The 27019-nt window shown below is 41.9% G+C and overlaps 1 protein-coding gene across 1 annotated transcript in view; it reads right to left on the bottom strand.

The window, feature by feature from the left end:
• XYLB (xylulokinase) overlaps window positions 1–27019 on the bottom strand; it is a 738622-nt gene that overhangs the window by 432746 nt on the left and 278857 nt on the right. The window contains exons 13-15 of the mRNA XM_085632025.1: window positions 23954–24069; window positions 10901–10974; window positions 5134–5230 (exon numbers count right to left, since the gene is read on the bottom strand). Of these exons, the coding sequence (XP_085488151.1) occupies window positions 5134–5230; window positions 10901–10974; window positions 23954–24069 (287 nt within the window). The remainder of the gene's footprint in view (window positions 1–5133; window positions 5231–10900; window positions 10975–23953; window positions 24070–27019) is intronic.

Genomic DNA, 27019 nt, shown 5'->3' with positions numbered 1-27019 from the left:
GTGCCCACTGCTGCACACTCCGGTGGCACCAGGTAATTATTTGCTCATGGATGAGCAGAGGCGGAAGTGTCTGTCTCTCTCTCTCTCTCTCTCTCTCTCTCTGTCTCTATCTCTTTCTCTCTTTTCCTTCTATCGCTCTAACTCTCTCTCTTCCTTCTCCCTTTCTCATTCCCTTTCTTTCCTTCCCTCTCTTTTTCTCTCTGGCTTTTTCTTCCTTCTCTGCTTCTCTGTGTCTCTCTCCTTTGATATGCCCATTACACACATTTTTATTTTGTGCTTTATCTTCCAGGCTCTGTCGTCGATATCCATGGTCCCCACAGGAGTGTTCCGCCTTGTTCTTTTCTAATATTTTTATTTTTAGTTTATCATTCATATATATATGTTAATAAAAAAACAAAGTTTGAAAATAGCTTTTCGTTTATCGTTTACATATATATTTATAAAAAAATAAAGTTTGGAAAAAAAAATTAATAACGTTTTCGGTTGTTCTCTTCACTGCTGTGTGACTCTTTCTTGTTCTTATTACTGTTATTTGATGGAGTCCATAAATGGTGTTGAATTTTGGGGCACTTATCACGGGAATGCTGGTGATGTCTGCAGTTTGCACCAACTTCTGAATAGTGTGTTAGATGTATCTCAACTTTACTTCCATTAAAGTGCTGATAATGAAATGCAGACTAGCCGTTCCTGTACAAAAAGACACGAGGTGCACCTTTGCGATTTATTCTAAATACTAAAATCCTGTACTGAATTGCACTGAGGTAGTGGCTGCACTTACATTGTACACACAAAATCAATTAAGAAATCTCATTGTATTTATATTGATTGGGAATAGTGTGCCAGGTGCTGGATCTTGACGAGATACACTGCTCAGTTCATATATTGTTCTGCACACGAAAAAAATCACATCACAACTTTCACACCAACTGCACTGCGAAACAAATTCCGGCGATAAGCCACGTTAGCACCAGGGATTTTACACCTGCTTTCTGCTGGTGTTAAACAGGATGTCTACCTGCACCATGAAACGGAACACAGCCAAGAGCCACACCAGAACACACACAGGTGCCATAGAGTCAATGAGCATGATACAGGGATACCCATGAGGGCCACAAGACTCATCTCAACAACTCCAGGACCGCCAACACCCCCCAAACCGGCATCTGAGCAAGTGTGTCCCTGTGGTCATTGTCTTAGGATGATAGGCACGAGCCCTGCAACATCACAGTGTGCTGTCACCTCAGCGTTGGCAATGAGCCTGGACATGTAGCTACGCACGCATCCTCCTGCATGCACAACCGGCGTGTGCTGGTCCGGAGTACACAGGTCAGCGCAGGGGTGTGCCTATCCGGCAAGGGGAACGGGGTGTCTCGGACATGTCCGTGTACAGGATGTGCGTTAAGTGTGTCTCTGTGTTCTAGTGTGGCCTGCCACAAAGGTTGCAGCACTCGATGTTGTAAAGTGGCATGCACCACCTCCAAACGGCACTGTGATGGTGAAGTTTGAATGTAGCAAGACATGCGCGAATAGGCATTACAATGGTGTGCTGTACGAGTGCACGAGATACAACAGTGCACCATAGAAAAGTGTGGGGGCTCGTGGGAGGGAAGAGCAGCTTGGCAACGTAACACACAGTGAACTCGCCCATGTGCCACATGCTGGGCATCTCATCCATGATGACCACGGTCACAGCATCCCACAACACCGACTGGCCTTTGTTCACATCCTGTATGAATGCAGCGTGGTTTTCACTTCTATGCTCGTTCAGTGGTGTGATGTTGGCGGGTTGTGTGACTTGTGCTCCTTGTTGGTGTGTTTACTTTTGGCCATTGTTTGTCTATACTTGCGCTGTACTTAATTGTGCATGTGTGCCATTCTGCCCATCTCCCCTGTCCCCCCACTCCCTGCTTCTTCCTCTCCCTGGTGCTGTTGTGTCTATAATTTTGTTGCTCCACACATAAACACATGTAAAGAACAAATTTGAATAGTTCCTTGATTCTTTTAGGTTTCAAAACTTCTCTCTATTGGTTTCTTTTTAATTTTCCATATAAACCGTTTTTTTAATATTCAACAACACATAGAAGTCAGAAGTGCAACGTATTCTATCAACACACTTTCTAGAACATTCTACAACACAATCAGGTTAAAAGTTCATCAATTTTTTTAAACTTAACAATATTCTTTTGCAACATTTTCTCAAACATTTAACGGCACGTGCAGGTTAAAAGTTCACGATTGTTGTAAGTTCGAACAGTGCCTTCCAGATGCAAGTAGCAGCTGTGGTTCAATTGAGCAAATTTTATCCTATGATATGTACTCCACATTGAAACTGCTTTTTCTTAACCAATCACAAAGATGCTTTTGCACAAAACGAATGTGCACCCTACTTTTAAAAAAGAATGCTTTTCATCTCCCAATCACGTATCGTTTTGTATGGCAAAAAAAAGTACTTCCCCATCTTTAAACATATCTCTTATTCTACCAAGGAACTGCATGAGCTACAGACATCTTTCCATACCTTCCAGCCATACCTTCAAAATGCTAGTGTGGATCGTAGGGCATAGCTATATTTTCAGGTGCAAGAGGTATGCAGAACACAGATCTATTGACTTAGACCTAGGTATACAAAATGTGGACATTAAATGGTTTACACAGAGAAGATTGAAGTGGGACCAATTGCTACCTTTGGTTAAAACCGCTTTGCATCTTCCACACCCTGACCTCATGATTGTGCATTGTGGTGGAAATGACGTAGGCACACTGACTGGGGTAGGTTTGGAAATGCTTATGAAGAACACCTTTGGACACCTCAGATCAGCACCATGTGACTTTGGGCAATAGCTCACTTAATAGCTCACATAATTTCCATGTCGGCCTCAAGGGCCTTCAGACCCATAGGGGTGAGTAGTTTGCGCTTTTCAAATACCATATTGATTTGATACGTGCAAATTTACCTTCGCACTGCCTGTATAACACCCCCTAAGCACCATACACAAGTTACAATGTTCGAAACAAAAGTTCCTCCGAGTAGTTATAACTACATGCTGACACTACTTGACAGATGTGGCACAGTGGCCAGAGCACATGACTTCACAGCATATTACACACAGTTTAGACTCACGCTTTCATCCCTGATTCCGGCAGCACCTCAGCTTAACACCAAGAGACTCTAGACAATACCTCACATATTGTCCGTACCCCAGGACTTTCAAACCAGTAGGAGTCAGTAGTTCATCCTAGTAGGTATAAACACATGCTGACACTACTTCCACAGGTGTGCTGCAGCGGCCAGGGTACATGACTTCACACCATAAGACACACAGTTTAGGCTCACACTTTCATCCCCGACTCCCGCAGCAGCTCACCTTAGCAGCATCAGACTATGCAATACCTCACTTAATTTCCGTACCCAGCACTTTCAGACCGGTAGGTATGAGTAGTTCGCTTTGCACCCCCTCTATAGCACACCCTAAACACCCCACAGAGGTTACAGTTCTCCTACCCTCCTCTTTCCTACTTTTTTTGCCCTTTTTTCCCCTTACTCGCTTCAACAGAACCACAAAATGGCGGCCAACACTTCCTAGTTGCAACCGCTCGCACCGCTCGCAGCCAATAAGTAGCAAGCTCGTGCTTGTAACGCCTCAGCCAATCAGATGGCAAAATTCCCAAATGTCGATATCTGTAAATTTCGATACTTCTCAAAAACTACTGAACGGATTTACACCAGATAAACAAAAGCGTGCTTTCTGCCAAATTTGGGGTAATTCCGTTCACCCGTTCGACCCGTAGCCTTGTCTAAAGTTTCCTATGGAAATTAACATGGAGAAAACACGTTTTGGGACCCCCCCCTTTTTTCTCGGCCCCCCCCCTTGACGAATCACCCCCAAACTTTCAACATAGGATCAGATATGAACAAAGAATTAGTTTGGAACATTTCATGACGATTCATCAAACGACGCTAAAGTTATAAGCAAAACAAAAAAATGCTCTTCCTATGGAAACTTGGTCCTAACTATAACTACCTACTGGCGACCACCAGTAGGTTATATACATAGCACATGAACTAGTTCATATGACACAGATAGAGATAAGTACACAGTGGTGCCAATAGTTGTACTACCTGAATAAAGCAAGGCGCTCCACTTTTTTCACATGAGGTGACAGGGTCTGATCCAAACTCTTGCGGATTCTTCTGTCGCACTGGTGACGGCCTGTGAGATAGTATGAATGTTCACCCGCACAAGATGGAAGTATGTGACAGGTGACGGTTCCAACTTTGTACTGAGTGGGTATTGAGGTGGTATTACAATTGGATGAAATATATGGCTCAGTAGAATTTTAATTTTGTTTGCAGGTCACTAATATAATATAGAGGTCTTGATGTGGCATTCCTGAAGAAGACGTTTAATGCCGAAACACGTGTTGAGAAATAATTGAATACATGCCACACCAGTATGGATTTATGACTGTGTGAAGTACAAGATTAATGAAGCACATAATAATAAATTGTGTCATAAAGCATAAAGAATAAAATGTGAAAACAACTGTAACTGAGAAATATATAGGACCAAGTAGGAAATATATCCTGATACATATCAAATGGTTTTAAATTAAAGATGAGGGTGTGTATGTAGTATGAATGACGGTATGCAAGAGAAGAACGTGGTTTCAATTGCATGTATTTTATTTGTAGTGATGTGCAAGAATGATGCTTAGGATATTGCCTATGATGTGCAACAATAATACTTAAAAACACTTTTTGGGATTTCTATTTGATTGTTGATAAAAAGACAAATGTAAAGCAAACATTTTCTTTTCTGAGACATATAATTTTCTATACAAGCATATGAATGATTGAGGTTGCCGGGGGTAGGGGGTTTGCAATAGAGAGATGTAGAGGAGCCATTATGTTATTGTCGGCCGACACACCGTTTGTCAAACTACTCATGAGTCACAGCATTTATTTTGGCTCCAGTAGCAGCTGGAGTATAATTTTTACACCCTTAACTCAAATGTTCATCACTAACTCCAAAAATGACCAACCACATAGCGATTTGTGCACATAGAATTTAGAATGCTGTCTGTTTTGCTACTTTATCAATAAAATTTTAAGTGGAAAACAATCAAACTTACTGATTTTATATCCCAGTCTTTCAGCATGAATCCTCTTTGCCATGAATTGACTCTCAATTACTGCCCGCACTTCCACCTCCTTTGGAAAATTAGAAACCTGGAGAACACAGACATGAAAATATAAGAAAAAGGTTACAATGAGCTCTGTTTAGAACCTTACCTGTTATAAAAAGGAAAACATGAGAGATAATATTTAATTTGATTCATGTTTAAGAAGAGACACCCTTTGAAAAACTTTAAGATAGCACTGATACGGGTAGAGAAAATGAAAAGAATGGGGGCCTGGCCAATGGCTGATCAAGATTATTGAAACCTTAGAACGTTCTCCTCTCCAAGCCCAGAGTCTTACTTAAATCCGAACAATGACCCATCCATATGCTCTAGTAAGGAGAAAATATAGCCAGAGACTTTCTCCAGTAATCACTGGAATACCGTACATGAGTAATGGGTGGCTGAAGAAAAGAAGACCTCTTCTCCTATGGCACGAAAGGGAAGAGGCCAAGACAAAAAGGTCAAGTGCATGAGGGCATGCCCCCCTCCTGCAACCCCACTGTAATAAGCATGCTAGCTCCCTGGAGAGCACGGGGTAGCACGGGTGAAGCCACAAAAAGGCACCTGCAAACAAAAATAATCTTCCTCTCTCTCCTATAGGCCGAGTCATAGAGCTTTCAGGGTTTTTGCTGGGAAGCAGTTCTTCCTTCGCCATAAAACATGACTTGGTGATATCCTTTCAAGTGATTCATAACCTGATCAGAGGAGTGAGAAGGAAATGATAAAAATTGTTGATGTCAGGATGATACATTTTTCTTGGATGAATGAGGTAGCTACTATCTTGTCATTCATAGGAAGTCAAAGTGTACGCTTCTAAATGCTAAGAGCTGAATGCATGAGGGAATCCAGGTCCTGTCATTTGTGTTGCCCATGAATGTCAGTTTGGCCATGATGACCTTTTTGAACTGCTTCTTATTTCCAATTCTTGTCCTACACCTACTGATGGTCCACCACTGAAGAGCCTGCTCCCATGGCCAGTCCTCTGACATCATCAAAAGCAACATCAGAAAGTAAAGACACCTAACCTACCAGCCTCAATGGCAAATCTGCAGACCTACTCATGGAAAACTCCATAAATTCTCGAGAAGGAATGAAGAGCGTAAGTAGCATGTTTTCGAAACCTCACAGTGAGATGAAGACCTTTGTAGAATTTAAAAATCAGTACAACCCTCTTTCTATGCTGTAGCTCCAGGGAGAAAGTATCCTTCAGCACCATGGTAAAGGGGCCTACAATGTGAGACATACTTGAGTCAGCTTTACAATTTCTGAATACTCGAAAGACTTATTTTCTGATTCCAGCATTTTTGTGATGTATGTCAATACAGCAGCAAAGCCCTTGCTGCAGACGTACGTGCCACTGGGGACTGAATGTAGTTTCTCTTCCTCTTCTATATCATATTCTGAAGAGGACTTCGAAGTCTAGGTATAGCATCGAAGAAGCTGATTATTGACAATATTATTCTCTGTACTATTTCTCCTTTCCCTTTATCCTTTAGTACGTCTACTAGCAATTCCTTCTTCTTTCAGCTGATCAGTTGAAATCAGTTTCAAGAATCTTAACCTTTCTCCCCTTCAAGAGAAAAAGACCTCCTCTATGCCCTCAAATCTTCAGCTTATCCATGTAGTGTATTTACTCAAATCTTTCTTGGTGAGTTTAAAAGCCCTGGTAGGGGCCTCACACAAAAGAGGAAGGCATTTATGCATTTGCCTGCAGTTTGATTCTCTTGTTCTTGTTCTTGAACCTTCTCTAAGAGGGCCACTCATAAGATGAGTTAACAACAGCATGTTGAGATGCCCTAGTGACATGCTGACACAGATTGGCATGTCCCCCTGCACCTGCCCACCATTATAAATTACAGTTGCAACTCTTCTCTCTACCTTCCCATGCTACCGAAAACCTATAAAAGGATATAATGTTAGTTTTCCAAAAATGAGTCCCACACCTTACCATGCATGGATCTGCTCACAAAGGATATTGGCTATTGACTCCAGAGAGTCATTCACCTGCAAAATGCTCTTCCTATATTATCCCCTCTCCCTCTCAACTAGGATCCATTTCATACAGAATGCGACAAGTGGACTTCCTCTTCCATTAGAAAAGAGGACACACAGTGCTGAAGTCCTGCTCCTCATCATCAGGTTAGGCTTCTCTGCTTCTGGATCCACAAGTTTTCCTTTCCACCCCCCTGGACCCTAAGGGGCAGTGAGGGGGGCCTGATTCTAATTCTTTGACTGTGAGTAAGCACAGGACAAGCCTTTCCAAGCAAAACGTTGATTAACAGAGTGTAAAAGTGACTCAAACACCTTCTTCCATTTCAAAGACAATCTGAACCTAACACTTTTCATTGCAACGATGTGGGGGAATGTGAGTGGGAAATCCTTAAAAAGTCTGTGCCCGTTGAAATTTGTTTGTATAATCAATAGTCTGTTTGATTGCAGCCTTTTCCTGACAGGAAGAGGCTAGAGGGAAGCAATCAAGATAGATATATTCATTTGGAGCCATCAGGTGAATTGGCTAACTGCCATGATTGCATGGAAATTTGCAACAATCCTCAAAATGAAGTCTCTTTCACTCCCCTAGGTAAGTATACCATATCCTGAGGAAACCTATCATGTCCACAACACTTTTAGAAGAATGAGGCATTTCCTTCCTTCCTAACCATGGTAATAAAAAAAACACTTGTCAAAAATACATGTGCCACAGGAAAAGGCAAGGGTAAGAGAGCTTAGAGCAAGTATGTCGAAACTTTGTGAAAGTATTCTAGGCTGTGGTTGTCTTTGTTGGTGAAGAGTGTGGCACTCAGCGCAGGAATCATAAACAGTGATGGGAGTGGGAAGAAAAGATGCAGAGCACACAGGGCAGGGATTCACAAAATCTCAAATGAGTACTTGGCAAAGAGGAGGAATCCTAAAAGATCATGATCACCAAACTAAAGGAAAAGCAGTGGCAAACCACTGTGATCCATTACACATCTATAGAATAATCAAACTAATCAAACACTATGTTCATGTCAAATGGTACATGAGTAACCTTGCCGTGAGTCTCCCATTTTTCGTAGAGTACTTCGACAGAGCACAATGCTGCACATACAAAAGTTAATGAATAATGCAGCAGCGTCATTGAGTTCACACGCCATCTGCAGCCTTTTCCTCACATGCTCCTTACCAAAGTTGAACACAAACATTTCCACCATGGAGACTACCATCAGCATAAGAGAGAGAGATGCAGGGTTCCCAGCAAGATAAACACTGGCATCCTTGGAAACTCTGTATTTTTGTCCAGAGGCTTGGAAGAAGCTGGCTCATAATGTGCTTTCTTCAAAAGCCCCTATGTCTGCTTCACTAAATGGTAGCACTGTAGAGCAAAGGTTTGGTGGAAGAGCCAAGACGGCTACCAGATCATACATTTCCTCATTCTTTGCCAGTGCATTAAGCTTCTCATTGGACAGTGCCTGAAGAACTATGGTCATCACCAAAAAGTACTTCTATGATGAATGTACATATTACGCTCCCCAAATCTTTTGTCATTCCAAGTGGCTGGGTCAGCCAACTTCAGTTTCTTGCATTGACAGTCCCTGAGCTTTTAAGAGGCTGCTAAGCAGATTGTAAACTGTAATGAGAACAAGGGATGATATTGGAATCAGTGTTGGGAAGAGTCAAGTAGAAGCCATCCAATCCACAGGGTAGTAGCTTGGTCAGTAAGATTCAGAGGGTGTGAATCTCAACTCTCCCAACTAAAAAAGCAGTGGGCCACAGAGTGAATGTGTGAGGTGACCAAGGTTTGGAATGGACTCTTCCCACGAGGAGCAGGTACTGATTTGCATTAATTGGACCTCCGGGGCTCATTTAGAATTTTGAGGACAGGTACTCTATTGCAACAACAAAGTTTTACACTGATGGATTAAAATGTACTCTGTCCGTGTAAAACATCCTTCGATGGCCCAACGGAGTAGATGACATCGGAAAAAAGCCATCTGATCATCTGCCCTATTATTTCTCTTTACTGTTCATCAGCACCAGGTATATCCTATCACTAAGGGGTACAAGTAAGTGACACAACACAGCTCAGCAAGCAAAGTGGGTGTGCTGTGTTGCATCATCTTCAAAGAAATGGCACAGTTCTGCCCTCGTCATGGGCTGGAGTTCGTATAGCGCCAACACAGGCACACTTGCGCCATAGTGAAAGGGTGTTGTGTTATGGTCAGGGTTTAGTTGTGCAAGAATGGGTACCTTCCTTCACAAAATCTATCCTTGGAGACTTCTTCCTATTTGTATGTGTGTTACTGAATGCAGCACATATGCAAAGGGGAAATAACAAAGAGAACTTTCTCTCTTGTTCCTCCAGCCTCAGGCAGGAGCACCATTTTGAAACAATCCCATGTCCACAGCTCTTGTAAATATGGGTCTAAGTCAAAATCCATAGGTGGATGCCAGGGAACACTCATGCACCACCCATGGAATACCTATCTCTCTCAAAGTAATCCAAGGCAGCGTTTTCTTTTCTTACAAAGCCATGCAAATCGACATTTGTGCGACTTTATAAATACCGAAAAGGATTTTGCATCAGGCTGCATCAGAAAAGTGACACAACCCAGTCACAAAATCTTTAAAAATCTGAGCCTATCTAAATAAGGGTTTGTGTTAAAATTAAGCCTGGGCAAAGCACTACGCTACGCTCGCGTAGTTTGCGAAGTTTGCACTACTTCGCACTACGCAAATTGCACATAGCACAGTGCAAACACGCGTAGCGTAGTGTTGCGTAGTGCAGAGGTCATTTTTTGCTTGCTCGCGGTCCTCAACGTCAAGTTGGCGACCGCGAGCAAGCAAAATGACATCCCGGCGAGACTTTTTCCTCGTTCGCGATCAGCAACATCAAGTTGGCGATCGCGAGCGTGGAAAATAAACTTCCTGGCAAGATTCTCAACGCGAGGAGGTCATGTTTCTCATTGCGAGTGGTCGTGTATGCTCGCGACCGCTCGCGATGAGAAACTACCAGTCCGCGTTGAGAAAGCTGCTGTTCGAGTAAAAATCTACTCGAGCAGCAGAAAACTACAGCTCGCACTGTGCAAGATGCCGTTTTCAATGATTGCACAGTGCCGGTTGCTTGTCCGCACTGTGCAATCATTGAAAACGACATCTTGCACAGTGCGAACAGGGTACTACGCAGTTCGCGAAGTGCTACGCGTAGCTCGCGAAGTCCGAAGTGCACTTTGCGTAGCTTCGCGAAGTGCTACTTCGCGAACTACGCCCAGGGTTAGTTAAAATCCATGGGTGGATGCACGGGCACAACCATGCACCACTCGTGGAACGCCTACCTGATGCAAAGTAATGCAAGGCAGTGCATTGCACTGCATTGTGCTGCTATTTCTAACAAAACCATACACATCTATATATCTGCATAACTTTGTAAATACTGTCAAGGATTTTACGTCAGCATGCGTCAACAATGTGATGCAACCCAGACGCAAAATCTTTGTAGATCTGGGTCTAAACATGCTTAGGTTCCTGATCCAAAATTGAACAAGTTAAAACCACTTAGTGAAATTAAGGTAACAGGAAAAACCAACAGGGACATAGCAGACCCGACTCTGGCTTCCCCAGACCAAACTATCCAGCCAAAAATGTATTAATTGGGGGAGGTGTCACACCCGAACCCTCCTGACACTGCCAAATTTGTTTTCCAAAATACAGTAACATACATTGTCAAATGGTTTACCTTCTGATTTTCACCATTAAATCTGTGAATCCCAAGAGCTTCAGGGGTAATCTCCATGGCATCAAAATAAAAACCTAAAAAAGAAATAACACAGAAAATACATGTTCATTTAACTCAGTTTTCAGCACATTTTAGTTCAAAGACTGTTTCAATTTGAAAGCCAGATTTTAAGTTTGACAGGTGCAATACAGCCCCACAGGGTGGTGGGGAGTATTAGGTCCATGTTAATGTTAATTTTAATGTTACTGGGTATTTGTAAAGCGCACGGCTACTCCCAGGAGTGTCCACGACCTCGATGGAGCATTGTCCATCAAATTTATAGAACAACACTGGCATAGCTGTAATCTTTAACCTTGCTACAAACTGCCATCATTGTAGTTCCTGTTAAAGTACAAAATGTTTTGTGTACAATATCCATTAGTTTTGGCAACTATTCACCAAACTTTAACCAAGTGTTTGTTTTTCAAAAATGAATTCCCACATTTGGAGTTTGCTATTGAAAAACAAAAAACGAATGATCCAGACAACCATGGATTTTTTTTCAGTGGCTGTGGGGCATTATTTATTTTTTTACTGAAAACCTGGAGGTGACAGACAAAAAAAGGACATTACACTTTCCACCATAAATAGGGTTGTGTTTTAATGTCCTTCCTCTAGGGGGCCCCTACTCAGTCAGGCTGCTGAAGGAAGCATTCCATTAACAGAGGGAATGGGGGCTCCATTGATAGAAAGCTGCCAGTTCACCAGCCTCTAAATGCAGCAGACGGATGAGGGTTTGACAGTCAGGGTACTCTGTCAGGTGCCCTGAGAAAAGCACTGCCTGTTACTCTGCTTTTCCATTAACAGAGGGAATGGGGGCTCCATTGATAGAAAGCTGCCAGTTCACCAGCCTCTAAATGCAGCGGACGGATGAGGGTTTGACAGTCAGGGTACTCTGTCAGGTGCCCTGAGAAAAGCACTGCCTGTTACTCTGCTTTTGTGAAACCATAACACAACTTATGCAGTCCTGCAATGCAGAGGATTGCACCATTCCTACCATGGACGTAAGTGGTTACAGTACAAGTGATGTACCACAAAGCTATGTGCATAGCAACCAGAACGTAATCAGAGGCAGACTAGACTACAGCAAAATGGTAGATTGTCCAAAAGACCCTTGCGTCTTCAGGACTGATGTGATATATGACTGACTCTTTTACCAACCCTTCCACTTGCGTACCTCAACCAACACGTGACCTTTCACCAGCACACCAGGAAACTCAGATCTGGATCCCCTGCCCTAGCTGCCACCTGTTGCATCCGCCACACAAACAGTGGAGGCCGCTCCTTCTCTCATCTGGCAGCAAAGACTTGGAATGACCTCCCCCTGCACCTCAGAGCCTCACCCATTCAGGAAGTACCTCAAGATATTGATGTTCAACCAATAGAACAGGCAGTTTCATCATACAGCACCTCGAGACCCTCATGGGTGAAGCAGCCGCGCACTACAAATCTTAATAGATTGATTGATTGATCGACCTGGTTCTAAGAAATACCCTCCATAAAGAACAATTATAATTTGGGCATGCTTCGATGGACAGTTTTCAGTGGTAATCATTTTTGGAGGCCTTGGCTTAGTTTTTACATCCTCAGACTTTGACTCTGAGCGTCAAAGAGAAAGGCAGAAGAGGAAGAATGAAAGGAAACAGTGACAATGGGTGGAAATAAGGATGGAAAAGAAAATGGAAGAGTAAGAAATAGAGACAGGAAGTGTAGGGTGGAGAAAGAAAAAGGCATGAGGTGGAATCAAGACTAGGTAGACTTGGTATTCGATAACCTCAGCAATTGACAGCGTTGAGGGTGTTCTCATAAGGAAAAGGTTTGGCCTTGCAACAGTGTTAGGGTAAAGAATACTGACAGACTAATAGGGTTACATTTAGGGTTAGGTGTATGTATTTGATTAGGTTAAGGGAGAGAGTTATATTGTGGTAGGGTTTGGGTCAGTTTTAGGCTTAAGTTTAGGGACAGGGTAGCATGTAGGCTTAGGATTGCATATATAATTTGAGGTGAGGTTAGGGAAAAAGGTGATAATTAACTCTAGGATAAAGGTCAGTGTTGGAGTTAAGTTTAGGATTAGGGGTGTTGCTGGAGTGTTATAGTGTTAAGGTAGAAATGAGGATAAAGGCTATAGTTGGGATGACTGTTAGGATGCAGCTGTTTCAATAATGTAAATGCATTGTTCATGTAAAGGTATGGGTAGGAAAGTCATCCTTTTTGCCCATATCACCCCCTTTTTTTGACAGATGCTGGTGGTTACAGACTCTGAAATTGCCCTGGGTCAGTGCTCTGTCCTCTAAAGGTATATGGTAATCGGTATAATTCTAATTGGCCAAGACAACCTACCTGTAAGTCCCTAGTATATGTCAGGGGATGTAGGTTTAGAGAACTCAGTGGACTTAACGCACTTAAGCGTACATTGCTATGGCATCTGTTGTCATTTAAAAGGCTGGTTTTAAAATAAAAGTATATCAAAATTCGACTTTGGAATTAAAAGTACGTCCAAAGTTACCTTTTTATAACATATACGTTTTCCCTACTGTCTGCCGTGAGCGCCACAAGGGTGGGGTCCATTGTCATAAAAAGCAGGGACAAGATAAAAGATGTTTTCTATGCCCTGGTAGAGAAAAACAGCCAAAGACGTTTTTCTCTTTAATAAACGTTGTAAAGTCTATCTTTCCTTGTGAGCTAGTTCGCGATAGCATTCAAAGTATCAAAATAATAGTAATAAATCCAACAACTTGCCGAGGTCATAAGTATTACAGGAAAGTAGTTTTAGAACAAACTATGCTGAAGTTACCTACAACAGCCTGTAGCAGCCTCTTCTGATTGGTGAATGTTTGACAGCCTGAGACAAGCTGCTCCCTGAGCAGGTGTAAAGAGGCCAGGGCTGAAACAATACAGGCATTTGGTAGGAGGAGATTTGCTTCCTGGAAAAACCAGGAGAGGAAGCGAGAGGAAGGGAGCTGGGGAGATAAGCTTAACTTCAAAGACAGGAGAACAGATGCAACAGGGCCCAGGCCAGCCCCCACTTCCTTAATCCCCAGCCAGATTGAATCTCCCCTAATTAGATTACGAGAGGTGATGGAAGGGCAGTGTAGTCAGTTGTTAGCCACACCTTTGGGTTGGGTTACACAGACACATGGACCAAGGGCTTTCTCCATTTTGATTTTTGTATGAACATTGAATTCTGTTTCAAAACTATGCCACACTTTGCAGGAAGTGGTCATAGCAGAGTGAGGTAACATTACCCATATTGGCTGGGGTAACCACACCTTTTACAAGCCCAGAATGGAGAGTAAATATGGGAGAGCTGCAGGAGCTCCTCCGAACACTACCTTGAACAAAAGAAGAAGAAGGACTGCCTTGCTGGAGCCTGGGACTGCATCATAGAAGACTTGCACTCAAAAGGACTGCACCTGCTGCACTCTAAAGGCACCCCAAAGAAAGGACTGTGTCTGATTCAAAGGAAAAGGAGTGGACTACCATACAGGTACAACAGAGTTGGAACAAGTCACCTGCAGCCCAAAGATGGGATTACCCCAGCTGACCAGTTGATACTGGATATTTCCTGGACTGTGCAGGTGCATTGTGAGAAATTGAGTCCTAGGCCCCAGTCTATGAACCCTTAGACTGAGATAGTGGACACTTATTTTCCACAAAGGAAACAAGAAACATCATGATTTGAAAGTGTGGAAAATTACTGCAAAGTTTTGCAAAAAAGCTCCAGGAAGAGACAGGCACAGCGTAGAGAGACAAGCCGCCGACGACAACACACAAATCGTATTGACCTTGCTATTTCCTCCCTCTAAATGCTCAAGATGGAGTCCAGCTTGATGTCGAGATGGAAGCCATTGAGTACTACTTTGAGACCCTCTTCACCGCCTATGCCGAGGATTCGATGCACATCTTTTTGATTGGACCTATTAGTGATTGTAGTATTCGATTCGATTCAACTTTATTCGGATTACAAGAAATCCATAAAAGCACAGCAACATGACAAGTTATACAACAATGATTATAAAATTCATTTAGAATTAAACAGTTTATGGTAATGTGCAATAGCAGTTCATACATCAGTTTGATAAAACATGAGTAAAAGGGCTCAGGGGTTGGACATCGTCTTACGTGCTCGGGTGGCGATTTTCAAAAAAGTGCTAGTGCGAAAGACCAACTCTTCGTTGGCCATAGTAAGTAACCACAAGTAGGCATTGTCCAGGCAAATTGGTCTCTGCTTTTTAAAAAATGGGGTTAAAACCACTTGGTGTACTTTAAATAATATTTGCAAAGAAACAAAAAATGTAAGATAGTTTGTCCACTCACACCATCACATGGGCAGGGGACATGATCAAGGTTAGGGTGGTAGCCAAGGGGAAAACCTAACACAAATTTAACAGTGCCCGCTCTTAAACGGAATAGAAGGCTCCTTTCCCAATGGGTCATTGGTAAGGTGAGATAAATGGGTAAAGGATGCCTATACTGTTCTTTGTTCATAAAGCTTGAGGCAAAAAGTTTTTTCGATTCCGTGCCAAACCTTTCTGTGTTATATAGTGTATAAAGTGCACATTTTTAGAGCTCATTTTCATGGAGTGTTTCGGCTGTGCTTGGATTTAAAAAAATGCTACCTTTATTAACACTACAAAGACTATGGTACACTCCCCGACAGCCAAGGTATATCCATTCCTCTCTCACATTTAACACAGTCACTGATGATTTCTCTGGTTAAAGAAGCGGCCTACTTCTTCCGGACTGATAGCCAAAAAAGAGCAGGACGAGCCTTAATAAAATCATTAATATAATTTAAATTAAGTTCCCTATGGTAGATATATTGTGGGGTGGAGATTGGGACACCCAACAGCTTTCTGCAAAACCTATTTTCTTCCTGCTGAATGCAGAGGCTGTTTGCTTTGCCCCAGATCTCGGCCCCATACGTGGCTACTGGGACACATTGAGAAAAAATTTAAGATAGCTAAAAAAGCACCTGTGTTCTTTGGGCGAGGGAGGCTAAGGATGGAATTAATGGCCTTTGAGGACTTGCTCCTGGAGTGAGCCAAATGCTCAGTCCATGAGCTGTTCGCAGCAAAGACCACCCCAAGGTAAGGAAAGGTACTAGTGCTTGTCAATTTTAGACTACCTGCAATAATAGAGCTGAGCTGGCGCTTTCCGGGGCCGCAGGACATTCTAAAAGATTTTTTAAAATTGACGCATAGATCTAGACTGCCGATGTAGTTAGCAAAGGTCTGTATTAAGATACGCAGAGAGTTCGGGGTGCGGCCAATTAGGACCACATCATCTGCGTACAATAGTACCAGGAGTGGTTTAACCTTAATTCTAGGGACATCTGGGCTCATGGATTTCAGCGAATTGTTCAATCCATTCTTCAATCCATTGATATAAATAATAAAAAGCAGGGGTGCCAGAACAAATCCCTGTCTGACACCCCTGCCCACCCCAATGGCTCCAGAGACCTCACCACCACTACCAATCCTAACCTGGGCCTTAAGGTCTTTATGGAGATGCGCCAGAAAATGTACCAAAAGCTCATCCAGTCCACAGGCCAATAAGATGGACCAGAGCTTAGACCTATTAACTAGGTCAAAAGAGGACGATAGGTCCATAAAGGCCAAATAGACTGGAGAGGATCGTGTGATGGTATATTTCCCAATGAGCAGGTTAAGATTTAAACACTGTTCTTTGGTACCAACCTAGCTGCGGAAACCCAGCTGACAAGGCTCTAAAATGCCACTTTCATCTGACCACTTTAAAATCTTGTTGTATAAAACTCTGCCCAATATATTTAGGGTATTATCAATCAAGGAGATGGGCCTATAATTAATAGGTTCTGACCGGTCCCCCTTTTTAAAAATTGGAACGATGGTACTCATGGCCCAGGTGCTTGGCCTCGGAGCATGCGGTAAATTATTAAAAATATTCAGAAGAAGCGGTGCCCAGAACTCTGGTTTCCATTTGATCAGATCTATAGGCAACCCATCTGGACCCGGGGCCTTTTTCCCGAGGCTCTGGAGGATAGCTTCTTCCACCTCAGACAAAGTTATTTGCATGTTAGACAGTCGGCCAAGTTCATACTGATCTGACCCTTGTGGGGGAGTAGCGTAGATTTTTTAGAAGTGGCTCTCCCACAACTCACTCAAGATGGTACAGCTAACAGGTGTTAACAGCTGGCCCATAGAACGCAAGTCGCTTACGGCAGACCAAAATATGTTGCCCTTTTTTATAGTGGCAGCCTTAGATAAGGCTTCCCAGCGGTTATTTAGAAGAGCTCCTTTCCGATTACTAATTGCTGTCTTATTCCTCCGCCTAGCTGTTTTCAAGTCTGCTGTACACCTTGGGTTAGATGTTAAAGCCCTACGCAGGTTCCTATTAGCCTCGGAGCACTCATGATCAAACCATCTTGATTGTAGTATTATTAATAGGTGAAGGGGAATACCCCACCTACTAATAATTCACTTTCAATATGTCCGCAGTGGTATATCTATGTAAGGATTAACAAAGTAGTGGTATGACTATGTAATGCTATTGCTATGTAAATATGAGTGTATAAAGGCTGGCATTCTTATTGTTGTAGATGCATAGGATTAGGGACAACAATTTTACAGCAGCTGGTGTCCCAAGCATATGCATGTAGAGTCAAATGGGAAATCTATCCTTCTTGAAACATTGGTAACGAATGCTTCAAATGCCCTGTGCACCTGCCAAAATGTGCTACAAATATCTCTGTGAGGATTACACTTTGAGTTATGGAGTAATCAATGGTCAATGTGTGGCATTCATGCTGATGATGGCAATCTACAAGAGGTATCGCAGGGCCTCAGGTATTACTGCATTCCATCTGGGTAACCAAGTCCTCTCTTTGTAATTTTGAATCTGCAAGGGTAGCTGCTTTTCTCAGCACTGGCTTAGTCAAGGAGGTGATATCAGCCTTGAAAACAGATGCAAGTACAAATAGCTATAGTTAGATGCTTTAAAGAAAGCCAGTAGCTAGTAGCATTTAGAGATGATATACGAAAGCAGGACTATTGCTTAGAAACCCTGATTATGAGCATTAGAAAATATGTTAAAAGTGATATCACAATTTCCACCGACAGTGATTTGTGAGGGCCTACTATATTTCAAGATTCTTGCCGTTTGGTAACTGTGAGAGGGTCGATGAGGACACCATGTTTTCCCTTCTGTCTCTGTGTTCTCGTAACGCTGTGCCCCCACACGGAGATCCACTCAGGCCGGGGAAACAGGAGTTAATTCCGCCTGCTACCTCTCGCCTCCAGGGACGTCATGGACAGCTGAGGCCTTACAACCAATCAAACCACGGAGGGGCGGGGTCATGGCCCCTAAAGACGGAAGCAGCGAACTCGGAAGGCGCATTATGCCTGGAGGAAGAGGAGGCGAAGAGAGTCGCTGTGCCGCAGGAGACGACTCAGGAGCAGAGCTTCAAGGAGAAGGAGACCACGGGGAGCCCCAATCTGCAGGACCTGTACGGAGACGGCGGATCCGAATCCTGGACGGAGGAGAGGTTGGCGCCCCCGGAGGATGCTGGAGAGCCCCCGCAGCTCAGGAGAGTTGTGGCTGACGTGGTATGTGACTTGGGAGGGAGTAAAAGGGAGGGTCAATAGAGAGATTGGTTCTGTCAAGGAGTTCACTGTGTGTAACCACTGTGTGTGTAATCACTGTGTGCATGTGATTCCCCACCATTTCCCATACCTCGCCCGATCCCTCACGACTGTGTCACCTGCCCCACCTGTGTTTTTTCCTCTCTCGGCACTAAAAAAAAGCCCCACTATTATCCGACTATAGCGTATTAGAAGCAACACGGGGTATTCTACAGACAACAAGTCCTGAGACCTCGTATTTGGGCTTCCGTCTTCCTTTGTTTACTCTTTTCTTTTAATCCACCTCATTTCCATACTCCGCACGCCTGTGGGCTCTCTAAGATCTGTCCTGCCAAATCGTTGCAAGGACAAGGTTCATTAACCGCTCCTCTTTTGTGTTGCTTCTCTCCCTTGTGAGCCTCCCGGGATATCCAACCCCAGAAGAAAGAACACCCAGAGGAGTGAGAGAAGAAGGCCCAAGCTTCGACCAGGAGAGAAGACGACCCTTACAACCTTCCACAGTTGACTCTGATTTTGCACAACCGAAAAAAGTTTACCATCATTGAGCCCATAATCGGGCCTCCTCGCTTCTTCTTCCGCCCGTCCCTCTCACAGTAACCAACAGATTCTGCCAGAGGGATCCATTGCAACACAGCTAAAGAGTTTAAACAATGCAACTTTATTGCTTTTATGCACCCGGTGTTGTGTTTCAGTTACTCCTGTAGCTCTGGGTTCAAACAAACTCACTCAGTACATCTGAGACTGTGCTACAGTAATTGTGCCCACCAGCAAGAAATTAATAGGCTCACAGCCCACATGTGTATGGATGCTACACTGTTACTGGCTAGGGAAAAAGGAACATTTTCAAGTGATGGGGGCACCCACAAGACTTTGGCACCACAACTTGGAAATCAAGGGTTTATACTTTGTCACCCGGGAATACAAATATCTCCAGATATGCAGGTCATAGGGATATAATTAAAACATTTCTGGAATCAAGTGACCTGGTTACACCAACATAACACACTACATGGTTATAGTGTGGGGGGACACTGGATCCTACAAAGGAGAGCAGATCACTGAGCAGTGCCAACTCACCAACATATTGAGTCTTTCAATGGAATGGGCCCAGCAGCTTCTAGATAATGAATTTGTCATTGAATGTGGCTAAAGCCTGTTTGCCTACATATATTTCTGGTTCATAAGCAGGTTGGTTTCCATAAGTCATCCTTGATGTGGTTGTTAGGGAGTTTTACATTGTGTTTGACCTACAAGTGGCCCGGCTTCTCTCCGATGTTGGGCAGACAATCAGGCCAGCTTCTAGATAGTGTATATTGGCATGACTTCTCCATTGTCCCAGGCTTGGTCCCACCACAACTGAGGAAAAGGGCCACATATATCAATTTCACACAACCCTGAGTCTTCAAAACTCCAAAAAGTCTACTAGAGTTCAAAGACAGACTTAGCATTTCTCCCATAATGGCAGCACTGGAGGCATCCTGGGTCAACCAAAAGGCGTATCATGATCATAAGGCCACTAGTTCTAGGAACAGCATTCCTCGAATTTCGACACTGAAGGAGTATGAGAAGCAGGGGCGGCTCCACCGCTAAGGGGGAGGAGCTTCGCCCCACTGCTTTTAAGCAGTGTAACTAAGGAACAATAAAATTATAATAACATGATGTTATTCTCAATTTAATGTTTACATCTGCAATTCAGGTGGCGGGCAGGGCGTTGCTGCTGTGCTCTCAGAGCAGGGAAGGGAGTAGTGGTTTGCCCACTCCTAAGTGTGCAATGGCGCTTTGAATAGCCCTCTCGGGCCCGCCAAACCATCATGCACACTTTACATGTTGTCCATGCAGGCTGCATTACAGACTGCATGGAGAACATGCCCAGGCCCCCAGTTCCAGTCTGAGTGCAGAGCCACGGTGCTCAGACCAATCACAATGCTACATTGCAGCGTTGTGATTGGTCAGAAGAGCCTGGGTGCTTACCAATCACACCAAGATCCCTTCTATCAGGAACTATGCATATTACACTACATAATAATGCCCTATCTGTCACATGATTAACTTGATTGTCAGTTTGACCTTCTGCAGTGCTTCTAATGCCCTGTTATGCTGTCCCATGTGCTGTTGCCTAATGTGACTGAAAACAACCATGTCTTATGAGCATCTGAGGTAGGAGTCTTCAAAATCACAGTTTGAATATTGAGAGGCCACAATATAGTGACCAGAATATTGAAAACCACAATATCAAAGAGGTAAGTGCTCAGAACGGAGTATAGAATTACTGTTCTTACATCCACACCTACGTGTCTTGAACATACATAAATACATTTATTGTTCCTGCAATGCAAGAGTGAGGTAAAGGCGGGATTATCTCCCTTTAGCCATCCATTCCATATCTAGGTAGCAGGTTACCAGTACAAATGCCACAATCTCTGGGAATTTAGCTAAAAGGACACAGTTCATACAGCTCTGGAATTACCTTGCCTCAGCAACTGAAATGACCCAAAGTGTTTATGATACAATTTAAAAAATGAGTTAATGTCTTGGGTTGAAGAACTGTGATAAGAGCTCTTGTACAGTAAGATAAGTCAGTCTTACGTAATGCCCTGGCCTTGGATGGTCCCAGCACAACCTCAACTTCAGGAAAAGTCAACGTGGCTAAAATTTATTGTGGCTGAGGGGCAGGCATACTTCCTAGAGTCCTGTTCCAAGCAAATCTCAGTCAATTGAGCCTTGTCCTCCGGTGAGGGCAGCTACCCTTCTCTCCTGGATAATCCACACATTTGTCACAGAAGCAGGTATAGCCAAGTGTACTAGACTTGGTTCCAGCCTTGATAGGAAAACCAACTTACAATTCGAGTTCATGGTCCGGCATCTCTCCCAGCTTGTACCATTGAGTTTCCTCAGGCATTCATACAAATAACAAATAAGGGCTCTAGAAGACAAGTGTGTAAGACAAAGTAAAGACACTGGCAGAAAGTTAGGGCCAGTCTAAAGGAGTGCCATAATCAAAATCAATATTTCCAGCAAACCAATGTAGGGTAAATCTTCACCAGCATTTTCACACTGGATGGGTAGCAGAAGTACTGACAGTTAAGCAGGATGTGCAATCAAAAGATAAAGTGGATATACACTCAGTGGGGTCTCTGCTGTTGCTGGGTATCTTGCATTGTTATACAAAGAGGGGTGGGAATGGCCAGAGTTCATATTTTGGCAGGCACAGGACAGATATGATGTGCAGGTTAGTGCTGTCATTAGACATATCTGTGGACAGATAGGTTCTGTTTAGTCTTTTGTTTTATGTCAACTCTCAAGGTCTGGCAAGAGATGTGAAAATCTAATCTCTCGACCATCTCAGATAGCCTAAAGGGATTTGCAGAGGGAAGCCACATGTTGATTGTCAAGATCATGAAGAGAAAGAAAGCCTCTATTTGGTGGTGCAGTCAGTGTTGTCTTCAAAGAGAGTACTATTAATATGGAACATAGACACACAAGCATAGAACACAAACACACAACATTCACATTACAGGCCACAGCGCAAATATTAGCCATAAGTGGAAGTTAGGGGAGGCAAAGCAGATTATACACAAGTAGGTCATTAGAAAAAAACAAGGGTAGAGGCAAAATGACTCTACCCCTGGACTTCAGAGTCAGGCAACACAAACTATCAATCACTATGTTGCCTATCATAGGCACAGTGCTCACCACAACTAAGAGTAGAAGATGTTTTGGACATACCCCATAAATAGCAGAGACTTGTGTTTTACCGGCAGAGCAAATGATGGAGCCCCTCTAGTGAGCTTGTAGATTCCGATTCAAATGAAGGAAAACACAAGAAAAAAAGGCAAGAAACGAAAAGCACAAAGGCACCAGTACCCTAACATTGTGAAGACTTTGGCCCCTAAGTAAGCCAACAAATACAAATATCCAGTGTTGATTGAGAGAGATGGCCAATATGGATAATAACTACAGTTGAAGCAAAAGCAAGGCCTTTAGGTCCGTTCTGATGTTTCCTTTCCTTACAGTCTTCATAAGTACCCAACAGTTTTTATAACAAAGGAAGAACTAGACTGAAGGTTCCCTTGCCACCAAACCTTCTGTTGACATGGAAATAAAAAGGGGAGCATACTGAAAGCAGGGGAGCCTTCAATATAGACTGTCTTTTATTTTTAGAAAAAAAGAAATATGGAGTCGTGAGGGCCACTGGGGAATTGGGAGGGTTTGGCAGGCCAGGTGGGAGAAAGGAGGAGCACACAGAAACAATAGTGGTGTGAGGAAGAGAGGAAAAAGAGATGTTTGCAGACATGGGGAATAAGGAGCACACAGTGGGAGGCAGGATGAAGGAACAAGAGGGGTTGGTGGTTGGGATAGCGTGGAGGGAAAAGAGGACGGGATGGGAGGGGGAAGAGCAGTAGGGTTTTTGGGCAGGAGAAACACACAAGACATGCGCTTTAGGATTGGACAGAAAATCCTATAGTTGTAAAGTAGTTATTCATGCAGTTCAATGCAAGCACCATATTGGTGGTATAAAGATAGAGCCTACTAGTCAATAGCATCAAATGAAAGAGATAGTCTCAAGTCAATGGCTGAAAGAGGCTTGTCAAAAAAGCCAGTGGTTAAAGAGCGGATGGCAGAGCCTGCTTCAAGTATATTTTAAGCGAACAGTATGTTTGAAAACTGCACTAGTGACCCAAACATAACAAGCATTGGCAAATCTAATAGGTCTGATGTTGTGTGCCATAGCACAGCTTTGCTAATGCCTGTTTTGTTTTGTTACTGTTGGTGGGATTGCTGGAAAATCTCCAATGTTTAAAAATAAATGCCTTAAAGCAAAATCAGTTTTTTGCTTCAAAAAGCGCTCATTGCCATAGAAGCTTTTGGCACAGAAGTAAATGAGGGAAACACATATTCTGGTTTTGTTAGGTGAGTTTGACCTTTATCTGAACAATTCAAATTAAATTCAAATTAAATCTACATTTCAACTTTGCTCTGCTGTGACCATGCATCTATTCTGATAAATTTATTGGGTATATATGTGAATTACTTCCTGCTTTTGGGTTGTTCAATGACACTTTTTTCATACCATTTAATCACTATCAGAATTAAATCGGTGATTTTCTTTGTTTAGCCCAGCAAAATGTGCTTTCAATAAATGAGAATATCTTTTGTGAAGTCCTACACTTCTACTCACTGCAGTTTAGTTCTTAATCTGAAAAGGTTATCAGCATTTTAAAATATATATCACCTATGGAATATGAAGTGAGTCAAACCAACTTGGGTAAACATGAAGTAAATTTTGATAGGATATCCTGACTTCTACGGAAAGCCTATAAGGTATCAATGGAAACAGTGCACTTAAATGAAATCGATTTTAAAAGCAGAAACTTCTTGTTAAGGCTCCTACCGAGGTTTCCCTTGTTACCAGAGCAGGTTGCTCTCAAGGCTTTGGAAAATTCATCCCAGGAACCCGCTGCACAATCATCTCTGATCTTCTCCCTCATTAAGGAACCATTTTTGTAACTAAAAGAAAATTGTATAAATAATTGACAATGAGAACATGTCTATGTAAACTGGATTCACTCAATAATGAATGTTCTCTTTATGAATGTTACCACTTGAAAAATACACATTGAGTTTAATATTAGTACATTATGGTCAGTCATTCTAAGTAGATAAAATGAAATAGTAAAGTAAAACATACTGTATTACCTAAACTAAACAAGCAGTATAGAATATATAACTTATCATATTATTGACAATATATCAATTCAACACTGAAAGTTACGTACAAAAAACTTCATATGGTATACAAATAGAAGATCAGTATTTGATTATTAGATAATGCATACCAACAAGTCCAGGGAACATATAAGAATATAAACCTGTTGTATCTAGATTCACCATATAGAACACATCCATATGTAATTCATAAGAATTTTCAGTAATATTGACATAAGATTAATTAATAAAAAATAAGATATGAGCACAAAGTGATTATGGTAATCACCTAAAGGAAAGCATTTTGTAGATGCTGAATTATGTATGCCATAACAATAGCTGAGATAATAGCAGAAAAAGAACCGCAGGTAAAAGACAACCACGTGACATACCTTGAAACAAATTAAGGAACAAGGAAGTACGACAATTAATACTTAATCAAATTATGGGAGTTACATGTTAAGCATTTATCATACCTATAAAAATTGACCCATGGTGAAAGAATTATAAATATTTAAAGAAAAGTGCACAAGAGATTTTGTCTGATGTTTTTTCATCAGCAAGTGCAAACCGATGATGAAGTGTAATTTGTTAATGATCATGCATGCCAAGCAAGCTTAGTAGTATCAGAAGATTGTCTACCTTTCAAACATCCATGTTGATCATTAAAGTGAAATGTTCAGCTCAGCATTAACATGTGCAAACAATTTAACATGCATTTTACAGTTGTCAGTAATTCGAGAGACTGCCCTATACATTTTGACAGACACGCAATAATTATCAGGCTACGTAGTCATTACAATAAAAGCATCAATAAAAGATCCAGAAATTTTAGAAATGTTGACAATAGATAAAACAAAGGGGGTAATGAAAAAAGGCCTTTTGAAAATTCTGCCAAATGCCACACAGCCTAATTAACAGTTGTAATCTCCTTTTCATCCACCCTTTGACATTCTTAATAACATATGTTGAAATACTTTCCATGGAAAATGGTGGCATATTGTTTGTGAAACTCCTGTTGTGCACTGCCAAAAATATCCGGACTACAGTGCCCAAAATTTCTTCAGCAGTCGCCATTTTGGGTGTGTGCAGTATAAATACTGACCACACCCAGGAAGAAACACTAACTTACAGTGCTTCCAGCATATAAAGACAATTGTTAGAGAACTCCCAGAGTGGTGGCTCATAGAGGAAAAGGTTATTTTCCCTGCAGATGAATATTCACAATTAGAAATTGGAGACAACTTGATTGCGAGGTCGGGCTAGCCATTGTGTATAGGTAGGATGCTTAATGAAAGAACAATTACACAAAATGCTGATTTAATTGTGAAAGCCTTACCTAAAAGCTTGTTTTTTTTAGCAGGAAATCTTAAAAGGTAATAGTTGACTGATTTTACTGTCTCTAATAAGATTAATGTTACACTTGTACCGCCCACACACATACAAACACACAGAATTAGAGGAACATTATGAAGAGGTACAATTTCCTGAGTGATTTCTCCTCAAAATAACACATATTCTGCTGTCAAGCTACATATTTGTTAAGCATGGAGCTTGTTTGTACAATTTTAATTTTAACAAAATATATCCCCCTTTGCTAGTATTATGGTGGTCTGAGATTTGAATTTCAAGACATTCAGCAAAAACCCTTGCTTCATTATTTTTAGGTTCTTCAATGGATGACAAATTGCTTCCAATCCAGCTGTCTACTGCTCTTCCTAAATCCTTGTTGATAATATGTCTCTGTTGTGATAGGCAAATATCAGATTTATTAGTAGATGGATAATCAAATAATCTTTACTCTTCCTCTTCATTCAGTGCTTTAATTTTTCAACAAAAACACATTTCTGTAGCTTTAGTTTTCCCTAGATTAGCAATTGCGTTAGAAATGTATAGTTTCTGCCAAGAGATGGATTATTTTGTCTGTGTAAACGAAACACACCTTAGGTAACAAAGGAAACAAAACATGACTCCAAAAAGGGGAGGCATACTCCAATCAGAGTAATTCAAAGGCTAGATCTAGACAACCATTAACAACTCTACCCAGGAATGACTGTAAACAACTAGATATAACAAAGTTGTCAAGATAACAAAATACATTTGCTGTAAAAGCATGTTACTTATGGAATATGTCACAAGCAGTAAAATAGATACAGTTCTCTCTTAAGGAACCTGCAGGTCCTGGCAAGTGAACAAAAAACTTGTGTTGTTATTCCAGATTCTCAGGGCTGATGTATTTATTATCCACACTCTCTGGTCTAAGTCTTAGAGTAATTAAGCCTTTAAGTATTTCAGCTGTTATCTTTATTTGGTTATATTTATGTTCAGAAGGTATTGTGTGAGCGTTGTCAGTTTTAAAGGATGCTGGAAACTAATTGTAAGTAAACCAGATGTTAATTACTACAAGATACATTTGGAAATAGACTCAAGGTCAAACAAGGTGATTTGATTAGAATAACTTGCATAGCTTTGATAGTAATTGAAGCTTTATCATCTCTAGTTTTTATTTCACCATCTGAAAATCCCATCAAAAGATTAGCTATATAATTAAGAATACTAATAATCCAATAATTTATAGTATCAGTAAAATTATTTATAGCATGGATTGTTTGGAGGGTTTTGGTGTGGCCAGTTCTTCTGGATATATTTGTTTGGTTTCATCAGGAGATAATAAAAGGGTTTGCATCATTTTATTTAAATGAGTATTCCTTAAATGTGCATAGGAAGTGGAAGGAACAATACCTATTGCGTC

The sequence above is a fragment of the Triturus cristatus genome, chromosome 10 (assembly GCF_964204655.1).
Source record: "Triturus cristatus chromosome 10, aTriCri1.1, whole genome shotgun sequence".
NCBI lineage: Eukaryota > Metazoa > Chordata > Amphibia > Caudata > Salamandridae > Triturus > Triturus cristatus.
The sequence above is the reverse complement of the archived record's forward strand: the minus strand, read 5'-3'. Positions and strand labels throughout refer to the sequence as shown.